Genomic DNA, 26,588 nt, shown 5'->3' on the forward strand with positions numbered 1-26,588 from the left:
TGTTGACCAAATCAGTGTTGGGGTGCCCACTTTGTTGTTTGAACTGCAGATTGACCCTTTAATCAGTACAGAACCCAACCACTGTTGTGCATGCACACAAGCAAGTGATTATTCAAGTACACAGACAATAGTGGAAGTTTGAAGGTTCAATTCATATCTGAAACCAGGAAGTGATAAGAGCTTGTTTGTTTCAGACACAGATCACCACGGTTGTCATTAATTTGATCCAAAGGGAAGAGTGCCTTCTACAGACCCACCCACAATATATCTCCAGCAACAGGTAAAATTAAAGTAAATATATTGATATTCTTGTCATCTGAGAGAGTATATTTCAAGTGTATGAAAATATCTCTAAATCAAATATTGGTATGCTATAATAAAGTCATGTTGTTTGGCCATACCAAGCATTCCAATGTCTCCTTAAATCCATATAATTGTCAAACAGTAATTTTCCCAGTGAAGGAACTTGAGTCAAAATAATGGGGAATAGACAGGCTACTCACAACCAGTAAATTCATTGTGTATACCTTACAATACTAATGGAAAAACACAACATGATTTCAAGATTATTCATTGTAATTAAAGTAAATGAAAAACATGTTCGAAAGTCCCTCTTTCATTGCCTAGTATTTGTCCATTACTGTACCTTGTTTGCCTGAAAAAACAAGGTTATCATATTTTTTGTATGTTATCATTTACTGTCATAGGCTTTTGAACTAATTTCAAATATTCATTTTCTTCATCAAATAATACTTTTATATTATAAATCAGTGTGGGTTGTTTTAGAAACAGAATGTAAATAACAGTTACTTGAATTGTCAAATGTGTGGAAAGTTATACCTGTTTTGAATCATAAATGTATAAACTAGTAAAGTTGCGTGTGATAGTTTGACTTACAGTATCATTTAATGTCTGATGCATATTGTTATCACTATGGAGATCTGAAAATATTAGGGTTTGTCTTTACAATTGGTAATACAAATGTTCTAAGTCATTCTCAAGTTCTGTGCTTCCTAGAGCAACGACAGCATTGATAAGTTATTATTCTATGGATGTTCCTTCGATTCACAGCATAAGTACACATGCTCTGTTACTTAGTGTATTTTAACACCAGCTTAGAAATAAAGTCTAGACACTTAAAAAAATATTTATTTAAGTGTTTGGATGAGCGCACCAGTCTCATTTTCAAAGGGTAGTAAAAACAAAACAGACAAAGCAAACTTTGTCTAATCTTAATGTTTTATTTCCCCTTGGAGTAAACACATGCCAATGTTCGAGCACTGTATAAACTCTACATCTGCATTGCACATGCTGTGTCATGACACAATACTCTAAAATTTATGAACCATATACACAGTCAGACAACATAGTCCCATCTATTTTCCTTCTAAAAATAAGACTTGCAAAAGCAAGAGTGTACAAAACATTAAGGACACCTCTTTCCATGAGTTGCATCCCTGTGGAACGCTTTCAACACCTTGTAGAGCCCATGCTCTGACAAATCCTTAATGTTTTGAACACTTAGTGTACACATGCACAGTGAACTAACATGCAGCATGATATGTATTGTTTCTGGCATCCTCTCACATAAATAATATAATTATTTAATTATCCTTCAAAGGATTTGTAACACAATGAATGAGGAGTTTATTGGAGTAATGCTCATGATTAACAAATAATGATGCATTCATGTCCATATACTGGGAATATCTCTCCCTGGACGTGAATCCATGACATTCCACAAAATAAACGCCTCTTTGGCCCATCCCTTGCTTCACTGTATGAAAGTCAGCCAGAGTTGAACCCGAGGACAGAATAGGGGGTCAACTCTAAGAGTCATTAAGCAGATAAGGAGTGTTGAGTCAGTATCCCTCACCTGGGCATATTTTGTCTGAAGGGCAGTCAGCCAACCAACCTGCGGCACTGTTCCATCGGAGGCCAAATACCTCACCAGAGCCGATGACAGTTGTCCTTTGTTATCTTTGGTGATGAATACTGTGCTTGGTTGCTCTGTTAGAGCAGCTGCATACCATCAGGAGAAAGTTAGTGCACGCACACACACAAACACACTTTCACATGAAGGTATAAATTCAAGCGCATACTCACACACATACGCCACGACCTTGTGGTCTTTGGCATGGAAGCTGACGGCTGTTTATTCTTCAGAAACATCCACACGCTGCATACATTTCCTTGTTCTCAACTAAACAATGCTTAATACCACCACACACAATCACCCCACTGGCAACAGTATTTAAGTTTTTCTTTATTTATCCTTTATTTAACTAGGCAAGTCAGTTAAGAACAAATACTTATTTACAATGACGGTCTACACCGGCCAAACCCGGGCGATGCTGGGCTAATTAAGCACCGCCCTGTGATACAGCCTAGATTCAAACCAGGGTATCTGTAGTGACGCCTCTAGCACTGAGATGCAGTGCCTTAGACCTCTGCGCCACTCGGGAGCCCCACTATGTGCTTAAGGCACAGGAATAACCAGCTCTGAGCTCCAATGCCATGTGACAGCCCTGCCCATGTTCAGTCTACTTTTAGAACTCTATAAACAGCACATAAAAAAACCCAATATAAATCACAGTCAACACTCTTTAGGAAACAGTACAGCAGGAAGGCTGCCGGCCTAGACAAGGTCTCTCCAGCCACACTTAAGCACTGCGCTGACCAGCTCTTCCATTTTCACGGACATATTCAACCACTTACTAGAGCAATGCACTGTTCTTGCCGGTTTACATAATTGTTCCAGTTCTGAAAAAACAAAATGTGTCCTGTCTGAATGATTACAGACCTGTAGCGTTCACCTCAGTCATCACGAAAACCTTAAAGCGCCTCGTACTGTCCCATCTCAAAACCATCACTGATAGCTCCCTCGAGCCACTGCAGTTTGCCTACAGAGCTAATAGGTCTGTGGATGACGCTGTCAACATGGGCCTCACTACATCCTCAAACACCACGGTAACCCAAAGACATACGCAAGGATTTTGTTTGTGGACTTTAGCTCTGCGTTCAATACATCATCCCAGAAGTGCTACAAAACAAAACTCTCCCAGCTGAACGTGTCCATCTGTCCGTGGATCACTGACATCCTGACCAACAGGACGCAAAATGTGAAGCTGGGAAAGCTCGGACTCGGAACGCCGCAAGCATGTGCGTCCAAAGCATCTGTCAAACTACTCAAGTTTGCAGATGACACCAGACGGTGATTAGTCCATGCACAGTGGAGAGGTCGACCGGTTGGTGGCCTGGTGCAGTCGCAATAACATGGAACTCAACACAGACAAAACCGTGGAAATGGTGGTTGACTTCAGAAAACACCAAAGTCTGAAAGTTCAGACACTGACTTTTTCCACACTTTGTTACGTTACAGCCTTAATCTAAAATTGATTAAATTGCCCCCCCCCCCTCAATCTACACACAATACCCCATAATGATAAAGCAAAAACAGGTTTTTAGAAATGTTTGCTAATTTTTATAATAAAGACATTTTACATTTACATAAGTATTTAGATCATTTACTCAGTACTTTGTTGAAGCACCTTTGGCAGCAATTAGTCTTCTTGGGTATGACGCTACATGCTTGGCACACCTAATATTTGGAGAGTTTCTCTCATTCTTCTCTGTAGATCCTCTCAAGCTCTGTCAGGTCGGATGGGGAGCGTTGCTGCACAGCTATTTTCAGGTATCTCCAAAGATGTTCGATCGGGGTCAAATCCGGGCTCTGGCTGGGCCACTCAGAGACTTGTACCGAAGCCACTACTGCGTTGTCTTGGCTGTCTAGACGTGGCGCTAGGCATTCTGGCCAAATAGTGCAATCTTGGTTTCATCAGACCAGAGAGTCTGAGTGTTTAAGTGCCTTTTGGCAAACTCCAAGCGGGCGGTCATGTGCCTTTTACTGAGGAGTAGCTTCCGTCTGGTCACTCTACCATAAAGGCCTGATTGGTGTAGTGCTGCAGAGAAGGTTGTCCTTCTGGAAGGTTCTCCCATCTCCGCAGAGGAACTCTATAGCTCTGTCAGAGTGACCATCAGGTTCTTGGTCACCTCCCTGACTAAGGTCCTTCTCCCCCGATTTCTCAGTTTGGCCGGACGGCCAGCTCCAGAAAGAGTCTTGTTGGTTCCAAACTTCTTCCATTTGTGTTCTTGGGGATCTTCAATGCTGCAGACATTTTTGTATCCTTCCCCAGATCTGTGCCTCGACACAATCCTGTCTCAGAGCTCTACAGACAATTGCTTCGACCTCATGGCTTAGTTTTTGCTTTGACATACACTGTCAACTGCGGGATCTTATATACACAGGTGTGTGCCTTTCCAAATCATGTACAATCAATTGAATTTCACACAGGTTGACTCCAAGTTATAGATACATCATGGGTAATCAATGGAAACAGGATGCACCTGAACTCAATATCGAGTCTCATAGCAAAGGGTCTGAATACTTTTGTAAATAAGGTATGTTTATTTGTAATACATTTACAATCATTTCTAAAAACCTGTTTTCCCTTTGTCATTATGTGAAGATTTGAGGAAAAAGTTTTATTTAAGCAATTTTAGAATAAGACTAACGTAATAAAATTTGAATACTTTCCGAATGCACTGTAGCCATACTGATACTATACATTTGTATATATGCTCATTCTCTTATGCTCACACTGCCTAGTTGTATATAATGTACACTTCCGGCCCAAAGTTTTAGAACACCTCATTCAAGGGTTTTTCTTTACTTTTACAATTTCCTACATTGTAGAATAATTGTGAAGATATCAAAACAATGAAATAACACAGTAACAAAAAAAAAGTGTTAAATCAAAATATATTTGAGATTCTTCAAATGCCACCCTTTGCCTTGACAGCTTTGCACATTCTTGCCATTCTCTCAACCAGCTTCATGAGGCCATCATCTGGAATGCTCTTCAATTATAGGTGTTCCTTCTTAAAAGTTCATTTGTGGAATTTCTTTAATTCTTGATGCGTTTGAGCCAATCAGTTGTGTGGTCACAAGGTAGGGAGGGGTATATAGAATATAGCCCTATTTGGTAAAAGACCAAGTCCATATTATGGAAAAAAACAGTTCAAATAAGCAAAAATAAATGACTAAGACATGAAGGTCAGTCAATACGGAAAATGTCATGAACTTTCTTCAAGTGCAGTCACAAAAACCATCAAGCGCTGTGATGAAACTGGCTCTCATGAGGACCGCCACAGGAATGGAAGACCAAGAGTTACCTCTGCTACAGCGGATAAGTTCATTAGTTACCAGCCTCAGAAATTGCAGCCCAAGTAAATGCTTCATAGTTCAAATCAAATTTCATTGGTCCCATACACATGGCTAGCAGATGTTCATGCGAGTGTAGTGAAATGCTTGTGCTTCTAGTTCCCGACAGTGCAGTAATATCTAACAATTCCACAACAACTACCTAATACACAATCCAACGGGATGGAATAAGAATATGTACATATAAATATATGTCTTCAAGTAACAGACAACATCTCAACATCAACTGTTCAGAGGAGACTGTGTGAATCAGGCCTTCATGGTCAAATTGCTGCAAAGAAACCACTACTAAAGGACACCAATAATAAAGAAGAGACTTGCTTGGGCCAAGAAACACGAGCAATTAGACATTAGACCAGTGGAAATTTGTATTTTGGTCTGGAGTCCAAATTTGAGATTTTTGGTTCCAACCGTCGTGTCTGAGAAGCGATGTGGGTGAACGGATGATCTCCGCATGTGTATTTCCCAGCTTAAAGCATGGAGAAGGAGGTGTTATGGTGTGCTTTGCTGGTGACACTGTGATTTATTTAGAATTCAAGGTGCATGGCTACCACAGCAATATGCCATCCCATCTGGTTTGGGCTTAGTGGGACTATCATTTGTTTTCCAACAGGACACCTCCAGGCTGTGTAAGGACTATTTTACCAAGAAGGAAAGTGATGGGAGTGCTGCATCAGATGACCTGGTCTCCACAATCCCCGACCTCAACCCAATTGAGAGGGTTTGGGATGAGTCGGACCGCAGAGTGAAGGAAAAGCAGCCAACAAGTGCTCAGCATATGTGGGAACTCCTTCAAGACTGTTGGAAAAGAGAGAATGCCAAAATTGTGCAAAGCTGTCAAGGCAAAGCGTGACTACTTTGAAGAATCTCAAATATAAAATATATTTTGATTTTGTTTAACACTTTGGTTACTACATGATTCCATATGTGTTTGTTGATGTCTTCACTATTCTACAATGTGGAAAATTGTACAAATAAAGGAAAACCCTTGAATGAGTAGACGTTCAAAAACTTTTGACCGGTAGTGTATGTAAACTATTTTTAAACTCCGTTGTCTGTATTCTGTTTCTAAATGTTGTCTATCACCAACAGCACCAAGTAAAATAAAGTTGATTCTGAAATAACGACTTCACCGACAAAGATGAACACCAATGCACAACAGGAACCAGTCAAGGCGGTGAAGGTGGAGCCTTCACATTAAACGACTGGGGTTTGCCTTCCTCTTTGACCGACACACCCCCATCGCCTCCCCCTAGCGGGTCACTGCCCACGGAGGCACGGGTCAGCCGGCAGACGGTACCAACGAAGGAGGGGTACAGGGTCCTGATGGAGCCCTGGGACCAGTCCCAGCGGGGGTAGAGGCGCTTGAGGACAGCGCGGCGAAACAGGATGTACACCCAGGGGTCCAGGATTTGGTTCCAGGTGGCGAAGCGAATGAAGAGCAGCAGGTAGTGGATCCGGAGTGGGCTCCCCGAAAACACAGTCTTTGTAATAAACACCTGTGGAGTGTATGGGGAAGGAGGGAGGAATGGGTGGAGGAGAGAGGTAGATAGAGAGACAAATAAAGTAATAGGGAAAGAAATAGAAGGACAGAGAGAAAGACGGATATACATAGAGAGAAAAGGACAGAATAAGGAGAGAAGGAAAGACAAACCATTTACAGACAGACAATGAGAAAGGGGGGAAAAATAAAAACAACAGAGAGGGACAGAGGAAGTGAGAGGAAGAGAGAGTTGTCATCAGTCATTTGAACACACAAGTGCAGCAGCTTCGGCCTTCACACAAACACACATACATACACAAACAGATGTCTCAGAGCAGGACTTGGTCCACCCAGGGAGTACATTGCTGGGCTAATTTGGGCCGGGCCTCTGAGGTACTGGCCCAAGCGTCCACAGAGCAATCATTCTCCCATATAGGCATGCCTCTAGCCTTATTGCTAGTCCCATTAGCGCCAGGGCAACAACACTCTTTTGGGAGCAGCTAGATATGCTAACAAGCTATGCTAACAAGCTCGACTCCTCAGGCATAACATATGCACTTGTGTTCAGCAAATAATTTGCATTTTACAGATACATCTAACGCAATTGTAGGATCTTAATTTGAGCCGGTTTGCTACAGCAGGAAAATAATCCTGCAGCAACAGAAAATAGGAATTATGTGTACTACAAATAATGGACATTTTTTTTGTATGGGTTGATACATTTTTTTGCAAATCAAGTCTGTCATTTTAAAGTGGAAATCAAACTTTAGAATCCTTTTAAAACCTTGAATACACTACAAGTTTGCATTTTTTAGCAACAAAAGAGTGATACAATTAAAAATCCTACATCTGTATGTCAAAAATACTAAACAGACCCAAAGTGACTTAGTGTCTCAGAACTGCAGCTAACAGCCAGTGAGTCAATGCGGTCGGAGGGGTCATGCCCACAAGGGCATGTGCCGTAATTTTAAATAAAATATATACACTGCGATTCAAAAGTTTGGGGTCACTTAGAAATGACCTTGTTTTTGAAAGAAAAGCAAAACAAATTGTCCATTAAAATAACATCAAATTGATCAGAAAGAGTGTAGACATTGTTAATGTTGTAAATGACTATTATAGCAGGAAACATCTGATTTTCAATGGAATATCTACATAGGCGTACATTATCAGCAACCATCCCACCTGTGTTCCAATGGCATGTTGTGTTAGCTAATCCAAGTATCATTTTAAAAGGCTAATTGATCATTAGAAAACCCTTTTGCAATTATGTTAGCACAGCTGAAAACTGTTGTCCTGATTAAAGAAGCAATACAACTGGCCTTCTTTAGACTAGTTGAGTATCTGGAGCATCAGCATTTGTGGGTTTGATTACAGGCTCAAAAAGGCTAGACAAAGAATTTTCTGAAATTCAGTCTATTCTTGTTCTGAGAAATGAAGGCTATTCCATGCGAGAAATTGCCAAGAAACTGAAGATCTGGTATAACGCTGTGTACTACTCCCTTCACAGAACAGCGCAAACTGGCCCTAACCAGAATAGAAAGGGAAGTGGGAGGCCCTGGTGCACAACTGAGCAAGAGTGTCTATTTTGAGAAACAGACGTCTCACAAGTACTCAACTGGCAGATTCATTAAATAGTACCCGCAAAACACCAGCATGAATGGCAGTGTAGGGTCTGGGTGTTTCAGCAATGGGGCAGAGGTGAAATTCCCCTTCAGCAGGCGGAAGGTCTCATCAGCTGCAGGATTCCACGCCAACTTTCGAGGACCACCTCTGAGGGGAGAGGAGAAGCGGTGGAGCTGAAGTTCCTGATGAAGCGGCCAAAAAACGTTGTAGTCCCTTTATAGTGGTTGGGTCTGGCCATGACCTTACCACATCTACCTTTCTTTCCTCCATAACAACTCATTGCGGGCTGATCCGATATGCCAAGAAGGAGACGGCAACCGGATGGAACTGGCACTTCTCCACTTTCACATACAGATGGTTCTCCAGGAGGCATCCCGGGACTACCTGGATGTTGGCAATGTTCTACTCCAAGGTGTCCGAGTAGATCAGGATGTCGTCGATATACACGACCACCTGGCGCCCAAGCATGTCCCGAAACACCTCATTCACAAATGCCTGAAACAGCGATGGAGCATTGGTTAAACCATAAGGCATCACCAAGTACTCGTTGTGCCCAGACACTCTGCTGGTCTCGCCTTGTGCCCTTATAGTACGAACTGGCCATGACAGACCCAGCAGACTTGGACCAGCTCCGCCACGCTGTCTCCATGCAGGGAGCCACCATTGGGAGGCATGAAGAGTTACTACAGGACCTTTTGGAAGGGCTTCGTTCCCTGACGGAATGCCACGACTAAGTGTTTAAGGATATTATGGAACAAAATCAGGGAGTTAGTTATTAGGCAGCCTGCCACCTCTGAGAACCCCCAACCACCCAGTAACTTTTTCCCTATTAGTGGTGAATTTGCACAGCCTACTCCGGCTCCCCAAGAACCACGCTTACCTCCTCCGGAGCGATACTCTGGGGATCCTGGTACCTGTTGGGGTTTTCTGTCTCAGTGCTCTCTTATTTTTGAGCCAAAGTCATCTTTGTTTCCTTCGGACCGATAATGTCGGGAAGGGTGCTCTCCTGGGCTACGGCAGTTTGGCAGCAACAATCCGACATTTGTCATCATCTGGAGGATTTCATGGCAGAGGTGAGGAAGGTGTTCAATTCTCCGGTATCCGGGAGAGAGGTGGCCCAAAAACATATTGAATTACCTCAAGACTCCCGTAGTGTGGCAGACTACTCTGTTGACTTTCGCACGTTGGGCGCCGAGAGTGCCTGGAATCCAGAGTCTCTTTTCGATACCTTTCTTCACGGATTATCCTAGGTGGTAAAAGATGAGCTAGCTGCTCGGGAATTACTGGTGGACCTCAATTCCTTCATCGCCCTCACCATTAGACTTGATGGACATCTAAGGGAACACAGGAGTGAGAAGAGGTCTGGCCTAGGTCACACTCATTCATCCACAGTGGCTCGCTCACCTTCGAAGGAATCCGGAAGTTCCCAAAGGCTGTTTTTTTAGAGAGGATCCGAAGCCACCCGAGCTACCTCGAGAATCATCGGCGACGGATGAGCCAGATACTCCCTTTCTGGGATATGTCATAATTGAGGGAAATGTCCAGATGGATCCTGGAAAGGTGAAAGCAGTGGTGGATTGGCTTCAACCTACGTCCAGGGTGCAGTTGCAACGTTTCCTGGATTTTGTTAACTTCTACCGCGGTTTCATTCAGGGTTACAGCAACCCCCCTCTCTGCACTCACCTCTCCCAATGTCCCGTTCACATGGTCTCCAGCTGTCGACAGAGCCTTTGTGGACCTGAAGCATTGGTTCACCATAGCACCCATCCTCATCCGTCACGTCAATTTGTGTTGTGGTAGAGGTTGATGCTTCCGATGTTGGAGTGGGGGCAAACCTGTCCTAGTGATCTGCCCAGGACCAAAAGCTTCATTGCCTGTCCACGATCATTCTCTTGCCTACCCCGTTTGGATTGTTGAATAAATATCAAGACTCAAACCATCTGTCTCTGCATCTGGGTTTGGCCTGGTGCCCTTATACCTCTCAGATGCCGATCAAATTGTTAGCACTCCGCAGGTCCAGCTTGGTAAAACAAATTGGGCCCCGTGCAGCTGTTTAATGGCGGCCGGAACCAACTGGAGGGGTAAGAGACTTCTGTAGTCAGTACACAGAAGATGACCCACATCCTTGACCACGAAGATGCAGTGGTGGAAAAAGTCATGAGTAAAAGTAAAGATACCTTAATAGAAAATAACTAAAGTAAAAGTGAAGTTCACCCAGTAAAATACTATTTGAGTAAAAGTTAATAAATTTGGTTTTTAAATATACTAGTAAAAGTCAATGTAAAAAAGCTCAAATATACTTAAGATAAAAAGTAAAAGTACAAGTATAAATTATTTCATATTCTTTATATCAAGCAAAGCAGACAACCGCATTTTCTAGTTTTTTTAATTTACAGATAGGGCACACTTCAACACTCAGATATAATTTACGAATGAAGCATGTGTTTAGTGAGTCCGCCAGATCAGAGGCTGTAGGGATGACCAGGGATGTTCTCTTCATAAGTATGTGAATTAGACCACATTTCCTAACCTGCTAAGCATTCAAAATGTAACGACTACTTTTGGGTGTCAGGGAAAATTTAAAGTTCATTATTTTCTTTAGAAATGTAGTGATGTAAACATTGTCAAATACCCCCAAAAACGGACTTAAGTAGTACTTTAAAGTACTTTTACTTAAGGACTTTACACCACTGCGAAAAAGAAGCCAGCTAGTGCAGGGGAGTCGGCTGGGCGGATGAAACCTTGTTGGAGAGCCTCCTGGATGTGCTCCTTCAAAGGCTTGGTTTCAGCCACCGACGGGGTAGACGCGGCTGCGCAGAGGCGCAGATTCTGTAAGCAGGTCGATGGCTCAGTCCCAGGGGCAAAGAGGAGGGAGACAGGTGGCGTGAGTCTTGGAGAAAACCTCCCAGAGATCCTGGTAAACCTCTGGGATGTCGGCCTGGAGGAAAACCACTGGATTCTCAACCTACGTGAACCACAAGGTAAGGAAAGGCAGGTCTTCCGGCATCTTGGTACCCAGGCCGTAATCTCCATCCTCGGCCAGGACATGGTGGGGTCGTGGCGTTTAGCCACGGGAGGCCGACTTTGTGTACGGGTGCCTGGATAATGAAGGTGGTGATGCTTTCTTGGTGCTGGGCTCCCACGGTGATGGTGAGTAGTGCTGTGATGTGTGTGACTGTGCCAGATCCCAGTAGTTGGTTATCCAGTGCTTGAACTGAAAACGGAGAGGAGAGCCAGTATGATGTTCAGGGAGGAGGCAAGGGCCTGGTCAATAAAATTCCCGTGGCTCCGGAGTCAAATAAAGCTGTGGAAACAACACGAGGGACAGACAGCTATTGAAATAGGTACTAAGAAAGGTTTGTTGGAGAGTGAAGATGAATACTCACACCCTGATCTACCCCATGAGACGGATGATCATTGGACCGTCCCTCTGCTTCAGTGACTCTCGGTTTAGAACTTAGTGGACACAGTTGAAGCTGTCCCTCCTGGACACAATAGGGACATAGCCCTAGTTGTCTCCGACCGCATCACTCAGCCGTGGAGATACGCGTAGCCCCTACCTCCACTGGTTCAGGCTCTGACTCAGATCAGTCAACAAAGGAGGGAGATAAGCGATGGGAGTGCTGACGCTCCCGAAGGAGGTTATCCAGACAGATGGCCGTTGCGATGAGTGCGTCCAATGAGAGAGTGTCATCTCGGCATGCCAGCTCCGTCTGGACCTCCTCACTCAAACCTTTTGTGAATAAGGTGCGGAGCACCAGCATATTCCATCCACTGGATGCTGCCACAGTATGAAAGGTGAGGGCGTACTCCGCAGCAGTCTGGTCCTCCAGTCGTGGTTGGAGTAGGCGCTCAGTGTTGGGAGCTCCCGTTTGATGAGCAAAATAGAGGGGGCACTGGGGGAGGAAGGCACAGCATTTGGATGGAGTCCCATCATATTTGTCTGGAAGGGACAAACGGACATGGCTGACCAGGGCAGACTGCTGAATGGGCTGGGGTGCTGGTTCGCTGGGTCAACTCATGGTAGAGGATCCTCCGCTCATTGGGGGTGACTCCCTTGGGGAAGAATCTAGACGTTGAAGAACTCCGTTCCCAGGTGCGCCAGCTGATCGTGGTGTTGACGAAGTAGGTATCCCTGTTCGCCGACCATCTGGGAGACGTCTCGGTTGGCTGCCGTTTCCATTCTGTGAGGCAATATTCTGTAACGTAGATGCAGATGAGTCAGGAAGCAAGTGCAGTTAATGAGTTTAATGATGAAGAACATTGAACAATACAAAACAAGAAAATAAAGAAAAGTCCATATTTTGATTGTGGCATGACTGATTCAGGCATTTGGATGATCAGGTTCGAGATGAGGTCCGGACAGTCCCAACAGCCCAAACCAATGTGGGGTGAGTGAAGACAGGGGTGCTATACAAAAAAAAAAAAATCTTTGCCTCAGTCTTGACTCCTGGCACAGGATGTAAACCCAGGGGTCACATATCTGATTGAAGGTAGCTGGAGTGGCGATTTCCTATGAAAAGCCACGTGCGCAGGAGAGATCTGTCCATAACACAACAAAAATCAGATGTCCAAACGTTTTTGGGTGAATTTCCCATGTATTGCGCATATAAAATTTAAATAGCTCCAAAACACATTCCTGTAGAAAAGGTGCAGAGCGATGCATTCTATAAGCTACATCTGTGATACGGTAAGAACTGTAGGGGCTCTCCTCTCGCCTGTGCTAACCCTTCCTGGTCACCTGTGCTACCTATATACAGTGCCTTGCGAAAGTATTCGGCCCCATTGAACTTTGCAACCTTTTGCCATATTTCAGGCTTCAAACAAAGATATAAAACTATTTTTTTGTGAAGAATCAACAACAAGTGGGACACAATCATGAAGTGGAACGACATTTATTGGATATTTCAAACTTTAACAAATCAAAAACTGAAAAATTGGCCGTGCAAAATTATACAGCCCCCTTAAGTTAATACTTTGTAGCGCCACCTTTTGCTGCGATTACAGCTGTAAGTCGCTTGGGGTATGTCTCTATCAGTTTTGCACATCGAGAGTGACATTTTTTCCCATTCCTCCTTGCAAAACAGCTCGAGCTCAGTGAGGTTGGATGGAGAGCATTTGTGAACAGCAGTTTTCAGTTCTTTCCACAGATTCTCGATTGGATTCAGGTCTGGACTTTGACTTGGCCATTCTAACACCTGGATATGTTTATTTTTGAACCATTCCATTGTAGATTTTGCTTTATGTTTTGGATCATTCTCTTGTTGGAAGACAAATCTCCGTCCAAGTCTCAGGTCTTTTGCAGACTCCATCAGGTTTTCTTCCACAATGGTCCTGTATTTGGCTCCATCCATCTTCCCATCAATTTTAACCATCTTCCCTGTCCCTGCTGAAGAAAAGCAGGCCCAAACCATGATGCTGCCACCACCATGTTTGACAGTGGGGATGGTGTGTTCAGCTGTGTTGCTTTTACGCCAAACATAACGTCTTGCATTGTTGCCAAAAAGTTCAATTTTGGTTTCATCTGACCAGATCAACTTCTTCCACGTTTGGTGTGTCTCCCAGGTGGCTTGTGGCAAACTTTAAACAAGACTTTTTATGGATATCTTTAAGAAATGGCTTTCTTCTTGCCACTCTTCCATAAAGGCCAGATTCGTGCAATATACGACTGATTGTTGTCCTATGGACAGAGTCTCCCACCTCAGCTGTAGATCTCTGCAGTTCATCCAGAGTGATCATGGGCCTCTTGGCTGCATCTCTGATCAGTCTTCTCCTTGTATGAGCTGAAAGTTTAGAGGGACGGCCAGGTCTTGGTAGATTTGCAGTGGTCTCATACTCCTTCCATTTCAATATTAAATCGCTTGCACAGTGCTCCTTGGGATGTTTAAAGCTTGGGAAATCTTTTTGTGTCCAAATCCGGCTTTAAACTTCTTCACAACAGTATCTCGGACCTGCCTGGTGTGTTCCTTGTTCTTCATGATGCTCTCTGCGCTTTTAACGGACCTCTGAGACTATCACAGTGCAGGTGCATTTATACGGAGACTTGATTATACACAGGTGGATTGTATTTATCATCATTAGTCATTTAGGTCAACATTGGATCATTCAGAGATCCTCACTGAACTTATGGAGAGAGTTTGCTGCACTGAAAGTAAAGGGGCTGAATAATTTTGCACCACCAATTTTTCAGTTTTTGATTTGTTAAAAAAGTTTGAAATATCCAATAAAATGTCGTTCCACTTCATGATTGTGTCCCACTTGTTGTTGATTCTTTACAAAAAAATACATTTTTATATCTTTATGTTTGAAGCCTGAAATGTGGCAAAAGGTCGCAAAGTTCAAGGGGGCCGAATACTTTCGCAAGGCACTGTACACACACACACACACACACACACACGACCAACATGTAGTACCCTCTAGTGGTCAGAGTTTGGGTGGGGGCTAAAGCTTAAGATGATTATTATGGCATTGCACACAGTCAGTGTGAACCAGAGTGACTTGACACAACAACAGTGGGCAAAGCAAGCTGTACAAGCAAAACAGAAACGGCACAGGACGTCTTATATAATGAAAGGGGTTGCAGTCTGCTGTGAGGCATTCATCCATGTACCGAGTAAGAGTCCAGCTACAGTTTCAAATATTATACATTTCTAATTTCGGCAGAAAGTTGTTTTCATTGCAAGTTGAAGCTTACTGTTAGCTAGCTAGCTGATGTTACATGGCTGGCTCGCTAGCTAACATTACGTGTATGATCTGTGTGTACAGTCACAGCCAAAAGTTGAGAATGACAGAAATATTCATTTTCACAAAGTCTGCTGCCTCAGTTTGTATGATGGCAATTTGCACATACTCCAGAATGTTATGAAGAGTGATCAGATGAATTGAAATTCATTGCAAAGTCCCTCTTTGCCTTGCAAATGAAATGAATCCCCCAAAAAACACTTCCACTGCATTTCAGCCATGCCACAAAAGGACCAGCTGACATGTCAGTGATTCTCTCGTTAACGCAGGTGTGAGTGTTGACGAGGACAAGGCTGGAGATCACTCTGTCATGTTGATTGAGTTCAAATAACAGACTGGAAGCTTCAAAAGGAGGGTGGTGCTTGGAATCATTGTTCTTCCTCTGTCAAACATGGTTACCTGCAAGGAAACACGTTCCGTCATCATTGCTTTGCAAAAAAAGGGCAAGGATATTGCTGCCATTAAGATTGCACCTAAATCAACCATTTATCGGATCATCAAGAACTTCAAGGAGAGCGGTTCAATTGTTGTGAAGAAGGCTTCAGGGCACCCAAGAAAGTCCAGCAAGCGCCAGGACCGTCTCCTAAAGTGGATTCAGCTGCGGGATCGGGGCACCACCAGTACAGGGCTTGCTCAGGAATGTCAGCAGGCAGGTGTGAGTGCATCGGACTTTTGGAGGATGGCCTGGTGTCAAGAAGGGCAACAAATAAGCCACTTCTCCCCAGGAAAAACATCAGGGACAGGCTGATATTCTACAATTGGTACATGGGACTGCTGAGGACTGGGGTAAAGTCATTTTCTCTGAATCCCCTTTCTGATTGTTTGGAACATCCGGAAAAAGCTTGTCCAGAGAAGACAAGGTGAGGGCTACAATCAGTCCTGTGTCATGCCAACAGTAAAGCATCCTGAGACCATTCATGTGTGGGGTTGCTTCTCAGCCAAGGGAGTGGGCTCACTCACAATTTTGCTTAAGAACACAGCCATGAATAAAGAATAGTACCAACACATCCTCCAAGAGCAACTTCTCCCAACCATCCAGGAACAGTTTGGTGACGAACAATGCCTTTTCCAGCATGATGGAGCACCTTGCCATAAGGCAAAATGTATAACTAAGTGGCTCGGGGAACAAAACATGGATATTTTGGGTCCATGGCCAGGAAACTCCCCAGACCTGAATCCCACTGAGAACTTGTTGTCAATCCTCAAGAGACGGGTGGACAAACAAAAACTCACAACTTCTGACAAACTCTAAGCATTGATAATGCAAGAATGGGCTGCCATCAGTCAGGATGTGGCCCAGAAGTTAATTGACATCTGCCCTGGCATGCTTGTAGAGGTCTTGAAAAAGAAGGGTCAACACTGCAAATATTGACTCTTTGCACCAACTTCATGTGATTGTCAATAAAAGCCTTTGGACACTTATGAAACGCTTGTAATTATACTTCAGTACTCCATAGTAACATTTGACAAAAATATCTAAAGACACTGAAGCAGCAAACTTTGTGAAAATTAATATTTGTGTCATAGTCAGCAGACAATGATGGTAGCAGTAGACGATGGTACATTGCATTCAATTTGAAATCCGCAGCAGGTGAAACAGCGGCACTATTCTCCCCAGGCGCATTTGTTACTGTTTTGTTTTTGAAATGGGGCGGAGGAGCATCCTGTATCGTGGTAAAAAAAAGATCATAGAACCGCAGGGTGTGTGCTATCGCATGTGCAATCATGTGCAACGATGTCAGGGGGGAAAAAAAGTGTTTGTTGTTTAAGTCTGTTGTAGTAATATCAAAAACAAACGTGACAGTTTCACAGCTAAGGATTCCAGCTTAGAAATGACAAACTTTCTCACATAAATACTGAGTGATGATTAAAATGTGTTTAAAGGATATCATGTTCTCCTGACCTACGTGCATATATACTGTACAGTGCCTTCAGAAAGTATTCACACGCCTTGACATTTTCCACATTTTGTTGTTGTGTTACAGCTTGAATGTAAAATGGATTAAATTGAGATGTATTGTCACTGGCCTACACACAATACCCCATAAAGTCAGTGGAATTATGATTTCAGAAATAAAAAAAATGGAAATGTCTTGAGTCAAATAGTATTCAATGCCTTTGTTATGGCAAGCCTAAATAAGTTCAGGAGTACAAATTTGCTTAACAAGTCACATAAGTCGCATGGACTCACTCTGTGTGCAATAATAGTGTTTAACACGGTTTTGAAATGACTACCACACCTCTCTACACATACAATCATCTGTAGGGTCCCTCAGTCGAGCAGTGAATGTCAAACACAGATTCAACCACAAAGACCAGGGTGGTTTTCCAATGCCACACAAAGAAGGGCACGTAAAGTTATTAATGACACTTTGGATTGTGTATCAATACACCCAGTCACTACAAAGATACAGGCGTCCTTCCTCACTATCACGTTTCAGGGAAGACCCAGATGTAGACAATGTCAAAGTAATAAAAGTTTATTACTAGAAGAGGGGGCAGGCAAAACGACATGTCGATGGCATGCAGAGGTCAGTAATCCATATCAGAGTTCAAAAGGTACAGAACGCCAGGCAGTCGCGGGGTCAGGGCAGGCAGAGGTCAATAATCCAGTGTGGTGTGACAAGGTACAGAAACGGCAGGCAGGCTCAGGGCAGGCGGAATGGTGAAAACTAGAAAACTGGAACTAGAAACAGACAGGAGCAAGGGAAAACCGCTGGTAGGCTTGACAAATAAAAATGAACTGGCAACAGACAAACAGAGAACACAGGTATAAAAAAAAAAAAAATGGGGAAGATGGGCAACACCTGGAGGGGGGTGGAGACGAGCACAAAGACAGGTGAAACACTAACTCAGTTGCCAGAGAGGAAAGATTCCGCTCAGGGATTAAACCATGAGCCAATGGTGACTTTAAAACAGTTAGAGAGTTTAATGGCTGTGATATGAGAACTTAGGATGGATCAACAACATTGTAGTTACTCCACAATATTAACCTACATGACAGAGTGAAAGAAGGAAGCATGTATAGAATAAAAATACTTAAAAACATTAATCTGTTTGCAATAAGTTACTAAAATAAAACTACAAAGCATTGTGTTTGGGGCAAATCCAACATGACACATCACTCTTCATAATTTCAAGCATGGTGGTGGCTGCATCATGTTATGGGTATGCTTGTAGGATAAAGGACAAAGGACAAAAAATAAATGAAATAAAGCTAAGTAGAGGCAAAATCCCCCCAAAAAACCTGATTCAGTCTGTTTTCCAACGGATACTGGGTTGACAAATTCAACTTTCAGCAGGACAATAACGTAACACACAAATATACACTGGAGTTGTTTACCAAGACATCATTGAATGTTCTTGAGTGGCGTAGTTAGTTTTGTTTTTTCAAGTCGGCTTAAATCTATAGCAAAACTTGAAAATGGTTGTCTAGCAATGATCAACAACCAACTTAACAGAGCTTGAAGATTTTTTAAAAGAATAAATATTGAACAATCCAGGTCTGCAATGCTCTTAGAGCCTTACCCAGAAGTACTCACAGCAGTAATCGCTGCCAAAGGAGTGTGAATACTTATGTAAATTAGATATCTGTATTTCATTTTCAATACATTTTCAAACATTTCTAAAAACATGTTTTCACTTTGTCATTAAGGGGTATTGTGTGTAGATGGGTGAGAAAAATTAACAATTTTATTAATTTTGAATTCAGGCTGTAACAAAACAAAATGTGAAATAAATCAAGGTATATTAATACTTTCTGAAGGCCCTGTATGTACTTTTTATTGTGTGTGCATGTGTTGACAGAGTGCCATAGGCCGCCACTTACCAGCAGGGGGCACCAGCAGATGGAAGCGATCATCATGATCCAGATGAGCTGCACCATCATCTCCACCTCGTAGTCGCGGCGCCGCTGCCTAGCGTCCTGGCTGCAGCACACCTTGACCAGGGTCACCACGCTTATTGTATTGAGCAAGAAGGACACGGCGATGGACAGCAGCCCTACCAGTGAGAAAAGCAGGCAAAAGGCCATGTCGCTTGCCTCTGAGCTAATTTTAAAGAAGCACCAGGAGCCCGGTATCTGCATGTGGTAGCTCCCAACACCAACCAGGGGCAGCAGTGAGATGCACCCCGCCCCTGCCCATACCAGCAGCACTATGGACACTGCCCGCGACTTGGTCATCATGCTGGTCGAGCGGGCGAACGGCCGATTGATGCCCACGAAACGCTCCATGGCCATGGTGGCTCCCAGCAGAAGCGGGCACAGGCCGTAGAAGACCATAGACATGCCCATGAAGTTGCAGAAGTGGCAGTGCGGGTCCAGGAGGCGCCAGTTGAACTGGGTGAAGTGGAAGGAGACCACGATGGAGCCGGTGACCAGGAGGCCCATGAAGTCGGTAAACACCAGGCCGCAGAGGAAGATGAGGAAGGAGGAGCGCGACCGGCTTTGCGTGCGTAGGAAGGACTTCAGGAGGACCACGAAGGCGATGAGGTTGAAGGTGAGGCCCAGTGCACTAAACACTGATGAGAAGTAGGCGGAAGCAATGGTGTGGGTGTAGTTGAAGGGGGGACTGTTGATGGAAAAGCACAGTGGGGTCGACTCGTTAGAGTGGTTCATGGTGGCTGGAGGAGGTTTGGCTATTCCCAACGCACTTCAGAAGAGAAGGAGGAACTAGTCCATTTTGAAGATTTCCATAGTCTTTTTTCTTCACCCTGACAAATAAGACAGAATTTTGGCTTAGTCAGAAATGTGAAGACAAAGTTTATGAAATTTCAGTTTACATCAGAGGACAGAATCATAAACGGTGTACACTTCCATTCAGCAGAGACTATATAATATGTTGTGGCTGAGTAATTATTCCAAAACTGGAATAATTACTGGACTGACCTCGAAAACTGCTTACAGCTTTCAAACATCTAGTTTCTGATGAAAAACATGGAAACTGTCTGGGAATTGCCAGAGACCTCACAATACGATATTATCATGATACATAGCTGCCGAGACGATGTATTGTGACTCTACATGTATTTATGATATGATACTGCAATTGTATTGCAATTTGATGTTCCAAACGTATTACTTACTATGTCTAATGCAGAGAGACAAGAGAGAGCATGAGAACATTTGTTTTGGCTTGGGGGGCAAAGGTGGGTAAGGATGGGAGGGTGGGACAAGCTTGGCTTGGGTGGGGTAAAGGGGGGAGTAAAGGTGGGAGGTGGTGGAGAGGGATGGATTTGGTTCGGGAGAGAGAGAAGAAAGGACTTAAATGTATAATTATATATGTTTTATGTCTTGTAAACCCATTGTAAAATGAATGAGTTCTGGACAGATTAGAAAATGTTGAATCATTAGTATTCCTTGTTTGTTATTAGAACTAAGATTTAATGGTGGTTATTGGTGAGAGAGGGGCTGTCTGGGGGATTGGGATGGGGTGACTGGGAGGGCATCAAACACTTCTCTGAGGTGTGCGTGGGGCCTACACACATCCCATTTCAGTCTCACAGAGGACCAACTCACCCCAAGTAGACCCCCACCATCCTTTACAAAACAACCACAGTACTTAAGTGGCAGTCCTTCAAACGTACAGTACCGGTCAAAAGTTTGGACACACCTATTCATTCAAGGGTTTAATAGTGAATAATAGTGAAGACATCAAAACTATGAAATAACATATGGAATCATGTAGTAATTATATATATATATATATTTTAGATTCTTCAAATTAGCCACCCTTTGCCTTGATGACAGCCTTGTACATTTTTGGCATTCTTTCAACCAGCTTCACCTGGAATGCTTTTCCAACCGTCTTGAATGAGTTCCCACATATGCTGAGCACTTGATGGCTGCTTTTACTTCACTCTGCAGTCCAACTCATCCCAAACCATCTCAATTGGGTTGAGGTCAGGTGATTGTGGAGACCTGGTCATCTGATGCAGCACTCCATCACTCGCCTTCTTGGTCAAATAACCCTTACACAGGCTGGAGGTGTGGTGGGTCATTGTCCTGTTGAAAAACAAATGATAGTCCCACTAAGCGCAAACCAGGTGGGATGGCGTGTCACTGCAGAATGCTGTGGTAGCCATGCTGGTTACTAGCAAAGCACATCATCACACGTCCTCCTCCATGCTTCACGGTGGGAACCACACATGTGGAGATCATCCGTTCACCTACTCTGCATCTCACAAAGACATGGTGGTTGGAACCAAAAATCTTACATTTTGACTCGTCAGACCAAAAGGACAGACTTACACCGGTTTAATGTCCATTGCTCGTGTTTCTTGGCCCAAGCAAGTTGCTGAAAATAAATGCAGTTGATAGTGAGAGGACATTTCTTTTTTGCAAAGTTTTTTTTTTTTCATTCCAAAAACAAAACAAAGACTTTAATTTTTTAAATGTAACCTTTATTTAACCAGGAAGGCCAGTTGAGAACAAGTTCTCGTTTACAACTGCGACCTGGCCAAGTTAAAGCAAAGCAGTGCGACAAAAAACAACAGAGTTACACATAAACAAACTTAGTCAATAACACAAAATAAAAGAAATCTATGTACAGTGTGTGCAAATGTAGAAGAGTAGGGAGGTAGGCAATAAATAGACCATAGAGGCAAAATAATTACAATTTAGCATTAATACTGGAGTGATAGATGTGCAGCTGATGCTTAAAGTTAGAGGGAGATATAAGACTCCAGCTTCCTTGATTTTTGCAATTCATTCCAGTCATTGGCATATTTATATATTATCAAAAAAGGTAAATGATTTGGTAAGAGGAAATTTAAAAAAAATCAATGACAGAATTAAAAAGTAATGTTGGACTGACCAGTGTAGATAGTTTCAAATACATAGTTACATTAAGTTACATATCAGAAAATATCGATTTGAAATGTTTTGATCATCAGAGCAACCTTGAGGGAATCTTATTTGAGTCAGAAAATGATGTTCATATGATAAGGAAGATATACAAAACCTTGTAGAGAGCATATCCAACTGACTGTCTCAATTAGAAAAATATATAAACTATTGGAACCAAGATGGAGGGAAAGGTGGAGCATTACTAAAGAAATTACAGTTAACAAAAGTGTAGGCTTAATCCAGTATAAGATCAAGTAAATTAGTTTTGATCAGTCATGGAAATAAGTGCTGAAATCATGTCTCAATTTACTATTAAAAATAAGATGGAGAACAAGCTATAGGATGAAAAATACAGGCAGGCATATAGCCGACTACCACTAGCTGACGCTACATATATTTATTTTATATATTTAAAAAAAAAATTGAAATATGTAACTGTATCAATCCCCCCCACTACTGAAATACTGAAAAAAATTCCATAGCCTGGTGGAACCAGCCTGATTGCTACATTTACACTTTTATTAAACAGAGTGATCAGGCTGTTGCCACCTGGCTTATCTTAACATGCGGACACTGTTTAAACAGCAGACCCCTTACAAAAAAAGATTGCCGTTTTGAAACTGCAGTAAAAGAGCACTAACTGCAGTTGACTGTGATGCTTTGAATGCGGTAATTGCAGAATAACTGGAGTGTACTGCAGTTGAACTTCAGTTATACTGCACTCTATCTACAGTTACACTGCAATAAAAAAAAGAAGGTTATTTTGGAGGCAGTATTTGCAGTATAATGCAGTTATACTGCACTTTAACTATCATGGTTCCTCCTGGCACCAGGGGGTGGCAGAGACCGCCCTAGAGACTTTTATTGGACTCAGATGTGTCTTATTATTTCATGATTGTTTCCCTGTTAAAAGAGTTGCGTTTTCTGTTTTCCTATGTAGCAGAAGCTTGAATTGTTTACCGTGTGCGGTCGTTTCCTAAGTGAGTTTGAGACGTTTTATTTTTTCCCCAACTGTACTGTGATCCTGCGGCTACAGTTTCTCAGTAAAGTATTGTGTTTATCTTTAACCACGGATTCTTCGTCTGGTCTTTTCTCGGCACCTTGGTCCAACCTTACCACGTCACACTAACTGCAGTTATATTGGATTCTGACTGCAATCTTTTTTCATAATGGGATAATCTATCCCAAACCACTAATTCATACGATTAACAGTGTTAGTGTTAAATAACACTATGTAAAAACAAATGTTTAATGTTGCAGTTATAACAAGGTTGGTAGCAACATGTGAAAATCGTTGTCATGATTTTTATTTTTAGGGTGGATTATCCCTTTAATCAAGCCTTTCTAGACAACTATAATTTATGGTTGATCGAGAATTTAACCCCATGGATTCCATAGTGTGGGAGCTAGTGAACACACAAACATAACTGTCATAGCCTGTAGTATCTCTTGGCAGGAAATGCAGCTATGTTAACGTTACGTCAAAATTTACTTAATGATGTCCTTAATTAAAACTGACTTTTCAGAGGTCAGTTTACTAGTCATTCACTATTGCCATCAAACGAAATGGAAATTACAAAGCCTACCGGTAAAATTAGGGACTATCATGGGGACATACGGGAGGCACAAATAGTGAATGCTAACAGAATTTGAGGATGGTTGTTATACAATCCCAGGAAACACATATGCACTATCAAATTCTACCCTTTAAACATATATTGGCTTGGACCTGAAATATCCAAAATGGGAAAAACAGGAAACAGATTCTCCAAATGACATCCTAGAATGCTATCACTGAGGAACTTGTTCTAAATGCAATGAAGGTATGAACCCAAATCACTGCGGCCAGAACGTCATATGCTCTAGTAGATCATATAAGAAAACGTATCAGAGAAGTTGACCAATCAAATATTGAACACAGAGAGAGAGAGAAGGGTTCAGCTCAATATTAGTGGCTTAGTAGATAGTTGGGGTTGCTGAGATGTAGTTATTGATTTTGTTTCCTATACGAGACCCTTCCAGCTATGGCTTGACCTCCAGTCTTTCTGGGACCAGGATGCAAACCGGTATCAGGTATCGCCTGTATTCCTTGAAGGAATGGCATGCATTATGAGGGAGATGTTGCAACCAGGCTCCAGTCTTCCCTGTCTACCTCCATGATTTGACTACACCGTCACAAGAGTAATTACACTGAAGCACTCAGCCACTATCATAATCCTCATTTCTGTACTCCTTCAATTTTGTTTTCCAACTAATGAGAGTCGATTACCACTGGATAAATGCACCAAAAAGAGAGAGGACAGGAAATTAAAGACGACAACTAGTATTACAACAATTATTAATTACAACAGGAATAATAGTGTATGTATGGATTGTGCCATTTTTAATGCATGCCTTAGTTGCAGTCCACCTCTAAAAGGCCTAAATTATGATATTATGCTTTTCCTTTTAAGATCATGAGGTCAGGAAAAGATTAATCATGGCGCTATCATCTAATGTAGTCAATCTCCAATTTCCTTGCAATTTCTAGTAGTTAGGAAAGCAGCATCTTTCCATAATAACAAAAATTGGGTTTGTTAATCACATTTTGAACATGAAATCTGATATTATTGTCTGCCAGATGCCCTCTCATCGGTGTTAACAATCAGTCTCTACATTACTAGAAAATATGATCAAATGCTCAACAGTTTTAGAGAATAGGCAGCAGGATAAGTAAGCCAACATTGTAAATAAGAATGTGGTCTTAACTGACTTGCCTAGTTAAATAATGGTTAAAAAAAATTGTTTTAAGAAAACAAATAAATTGGCAACAGGTGCGGTGTTCAGTCAACAGTTTTATGACATGTGAATTTAGATTTGAGTTTTATGTAAGAGCTTTCAAATTGTTTAAATGAGAACCGTTTACAGTAATGTATAGTTTTATAAGTCTGGCTGTGGTCAATTCACAGTAGCCTAACCAGTTTAAAATAGCCTATAGGGCCTAACTGCATCGTTGTCACATGACCTGGGGGTCTGCCCTATATTCCCTCAGCCCAATTTTCACTCAGTACCCACAGAACCAATTTCAATCAAATTGGCACAAATGTTTATTGTTATAAAGTAGAAAAATCTGGATTATTTTCAGCATCCATGAATATGTAAGCGTATGGGACCTACTGAATATGTTCAACCATTATGACCATGACCTTTTGTCAATATCATATTTTACTCAAGTAAAAACGGTTTAATGCTTTCTCTGAACAGTTTTTTTCAAAATACAAAAATGATGTTACAATAAACACACATCTGATCTGTTATTGATGATCCTTGTTTATTGATTCAAGCAACAGTGAATCAAGTTACCAAAAGATCTGTGTACTTCAAGGATGTGAAAAATATTTTTTTCCCCCCTCCCTAAACAGGGTTACAATCTGTTTTTCCTCATTTGGCTTGCTAACGCCTGGTTTAGAAGATAGAACTGAGGGAACACAAGGCTGAGTAAAGATGGGGCTGAGGGAACATAGCGTGAGGGAAATACTGAGGAAACCTAGAGCTGAGGGAACATGGGGCTGAGGAAACATACATGCCAGCTAGCATAACGTTCTGAGATCCAGATGTTTCTTAGAGCTTGGTGAGAGCGTGGTTGTCCTATGGTTATTTTGCATACTATACTTCCCACAATGTTCTGGGAATTGCTTGCCATGGAACATTCTCAACACATTTAAGAAACTTGACAAAATAAATGTTATTTTCTTTGCATTTCATTACTTTAACAGAACGTTTCCTAAAAGTATATTTTTTTCTGTATTTTTCATCCTGTATTTTATCCAAATATTCAGAATAACCATCATATCAAAGTAAATTTGGAGTCATGCAATGATATGGCGTGTGTTACAAATGTGCTAGCTGGGATGGTCCCATGGCCAGTTCTACCCTTACTGTTTTAGGCTAAACTTGGGATTGCTTGACAGCTTGACACAATTAATTCGAAAATACAATTCCATCACGAGGCTATAAGAACAGCAATACGCAAACAAACATTTCTTAGTGAAATTGTTTACAATACCATTTCATGTAGACTAGGCACAAGCAAAACAACTTACAGTATTGTCCACTGGAAGAAGATACAGCCCATAGGCTCCGTAAACATGTTAAAGAGACATAACTTTGTGAATATTTGAATAGTCTAGAACTAGAATAGCCTACAATGACCTGTTCATTTCGGTTTCAAAAACGTAACATGAAACCTACCTTTCCACAGCAGAGCGTCGCTGTCAAACACAAGTCATCAGGCGAAGTTGACGGCACCTCATCTAATCGATTCCTCGAGTCCTTGCCCGCCGACTCGCATTTCTGGGTGTCAAGATTCGGAATTTACTCCTCGACTCCTAAGATTCAGTATTTTTTGCAACGGAGGAAACTATTTCCCTTGTATATTTCAAAAACAAAACTCTCACAGCAAAGAGCGAGCTAGCGATAGATATAGATGCAGACAGTCGGAACCGTGCATGAGGTAATCATAAAATGTAGGCTATAGGAATTTCTTGTCTTGCAATGTAGGGACAATCAATGAGTGGGCTGAGCTATTCTACACCCAACAGACCGAAGACCAAACACTAGCGAAGAGG

At 42.2% G+C, this 26,588-nt stretch overlaps 1 protein-coding gene and 1 long non-coding RNA gene across 5 annotated transcripts in view; one reads left to right on the top strand and one right to left on the bottom strand.

The window, feature by feature from the left end:
- Window positions 1–19,077, top strand: part of LOC149983514 (uncharacterized) — a 45,591-nt gene extending 26,514 nt beyond the window's left edge. For 2 of the 3 annotated variants that reach the window (XR_016496139.1, XR_016496141.1), the window contains 2 exons: window positions 195–280; window positions 18,942–19,077. This is a non-coding gene — a long non-coding RNA (uncharacterized LOC149983514). Of the gene's footprint in view, window positions 1–194; window positions 281–6,376; window positions 6,462–18,941 lie in introns of those variants that run through there. The other variant, XR_016496140.1, reaches the window with a different exon arrangement.
- On the bottom strand, window positions 2,254–26,588 carry LOC110524020 (thromboxane A2 receptor-like). Of its 2 annotated transcripts, none has more exons than XM_021603305.3 (3): window positions 26,212–26,490; window positions 18,964–19,847; window positions 2,254–6,783 (listed from the first exon to the last, which is right to left on the bottom strand). In XM_021603305.3, the coding sequence occupies exons 2-3, from the start codon at window positions 19,750–19,752 to the stop codon at window positions 6,454–6,456; spliced, it is 1,119 nt and encodes a 372-aa protein (XP_021458980.1). In that variant the 5' UTR covers window positions 19,753–19,847; window positions 26,212–26,490; the 3' UTR covers window positions 2,254–6,453. The 2 variants fall into 2 exon arrangements, with proteins under 2 accessions (XP_021458980.1, XP_021458981.2); XM_021603306.3 differs by lacking the exon at window positions 2,254–6,783 and adding an exon at window positions 10,764–12,592 and having other exon boundaries at window positions 26,212–26,588.

The sequence above is a fragment of the Oncorhynchus mykiss genome, chromosome 5, assembly GCF_057628025.1.
Source record: "Oncorhynchus mykiss isolate SJ-2025 chromosome 5, ASM5762802v1, whole genome shotgun sequence".
In the NCBI taxonomy this organism is placed as follows: domain Eukaryota; kingdom Metazoa; phylum Chordata; class Actinopteri; order Salmoniformes; family Salmonidae; genus Oncorhynchus; species Oncorhynchus mykiss.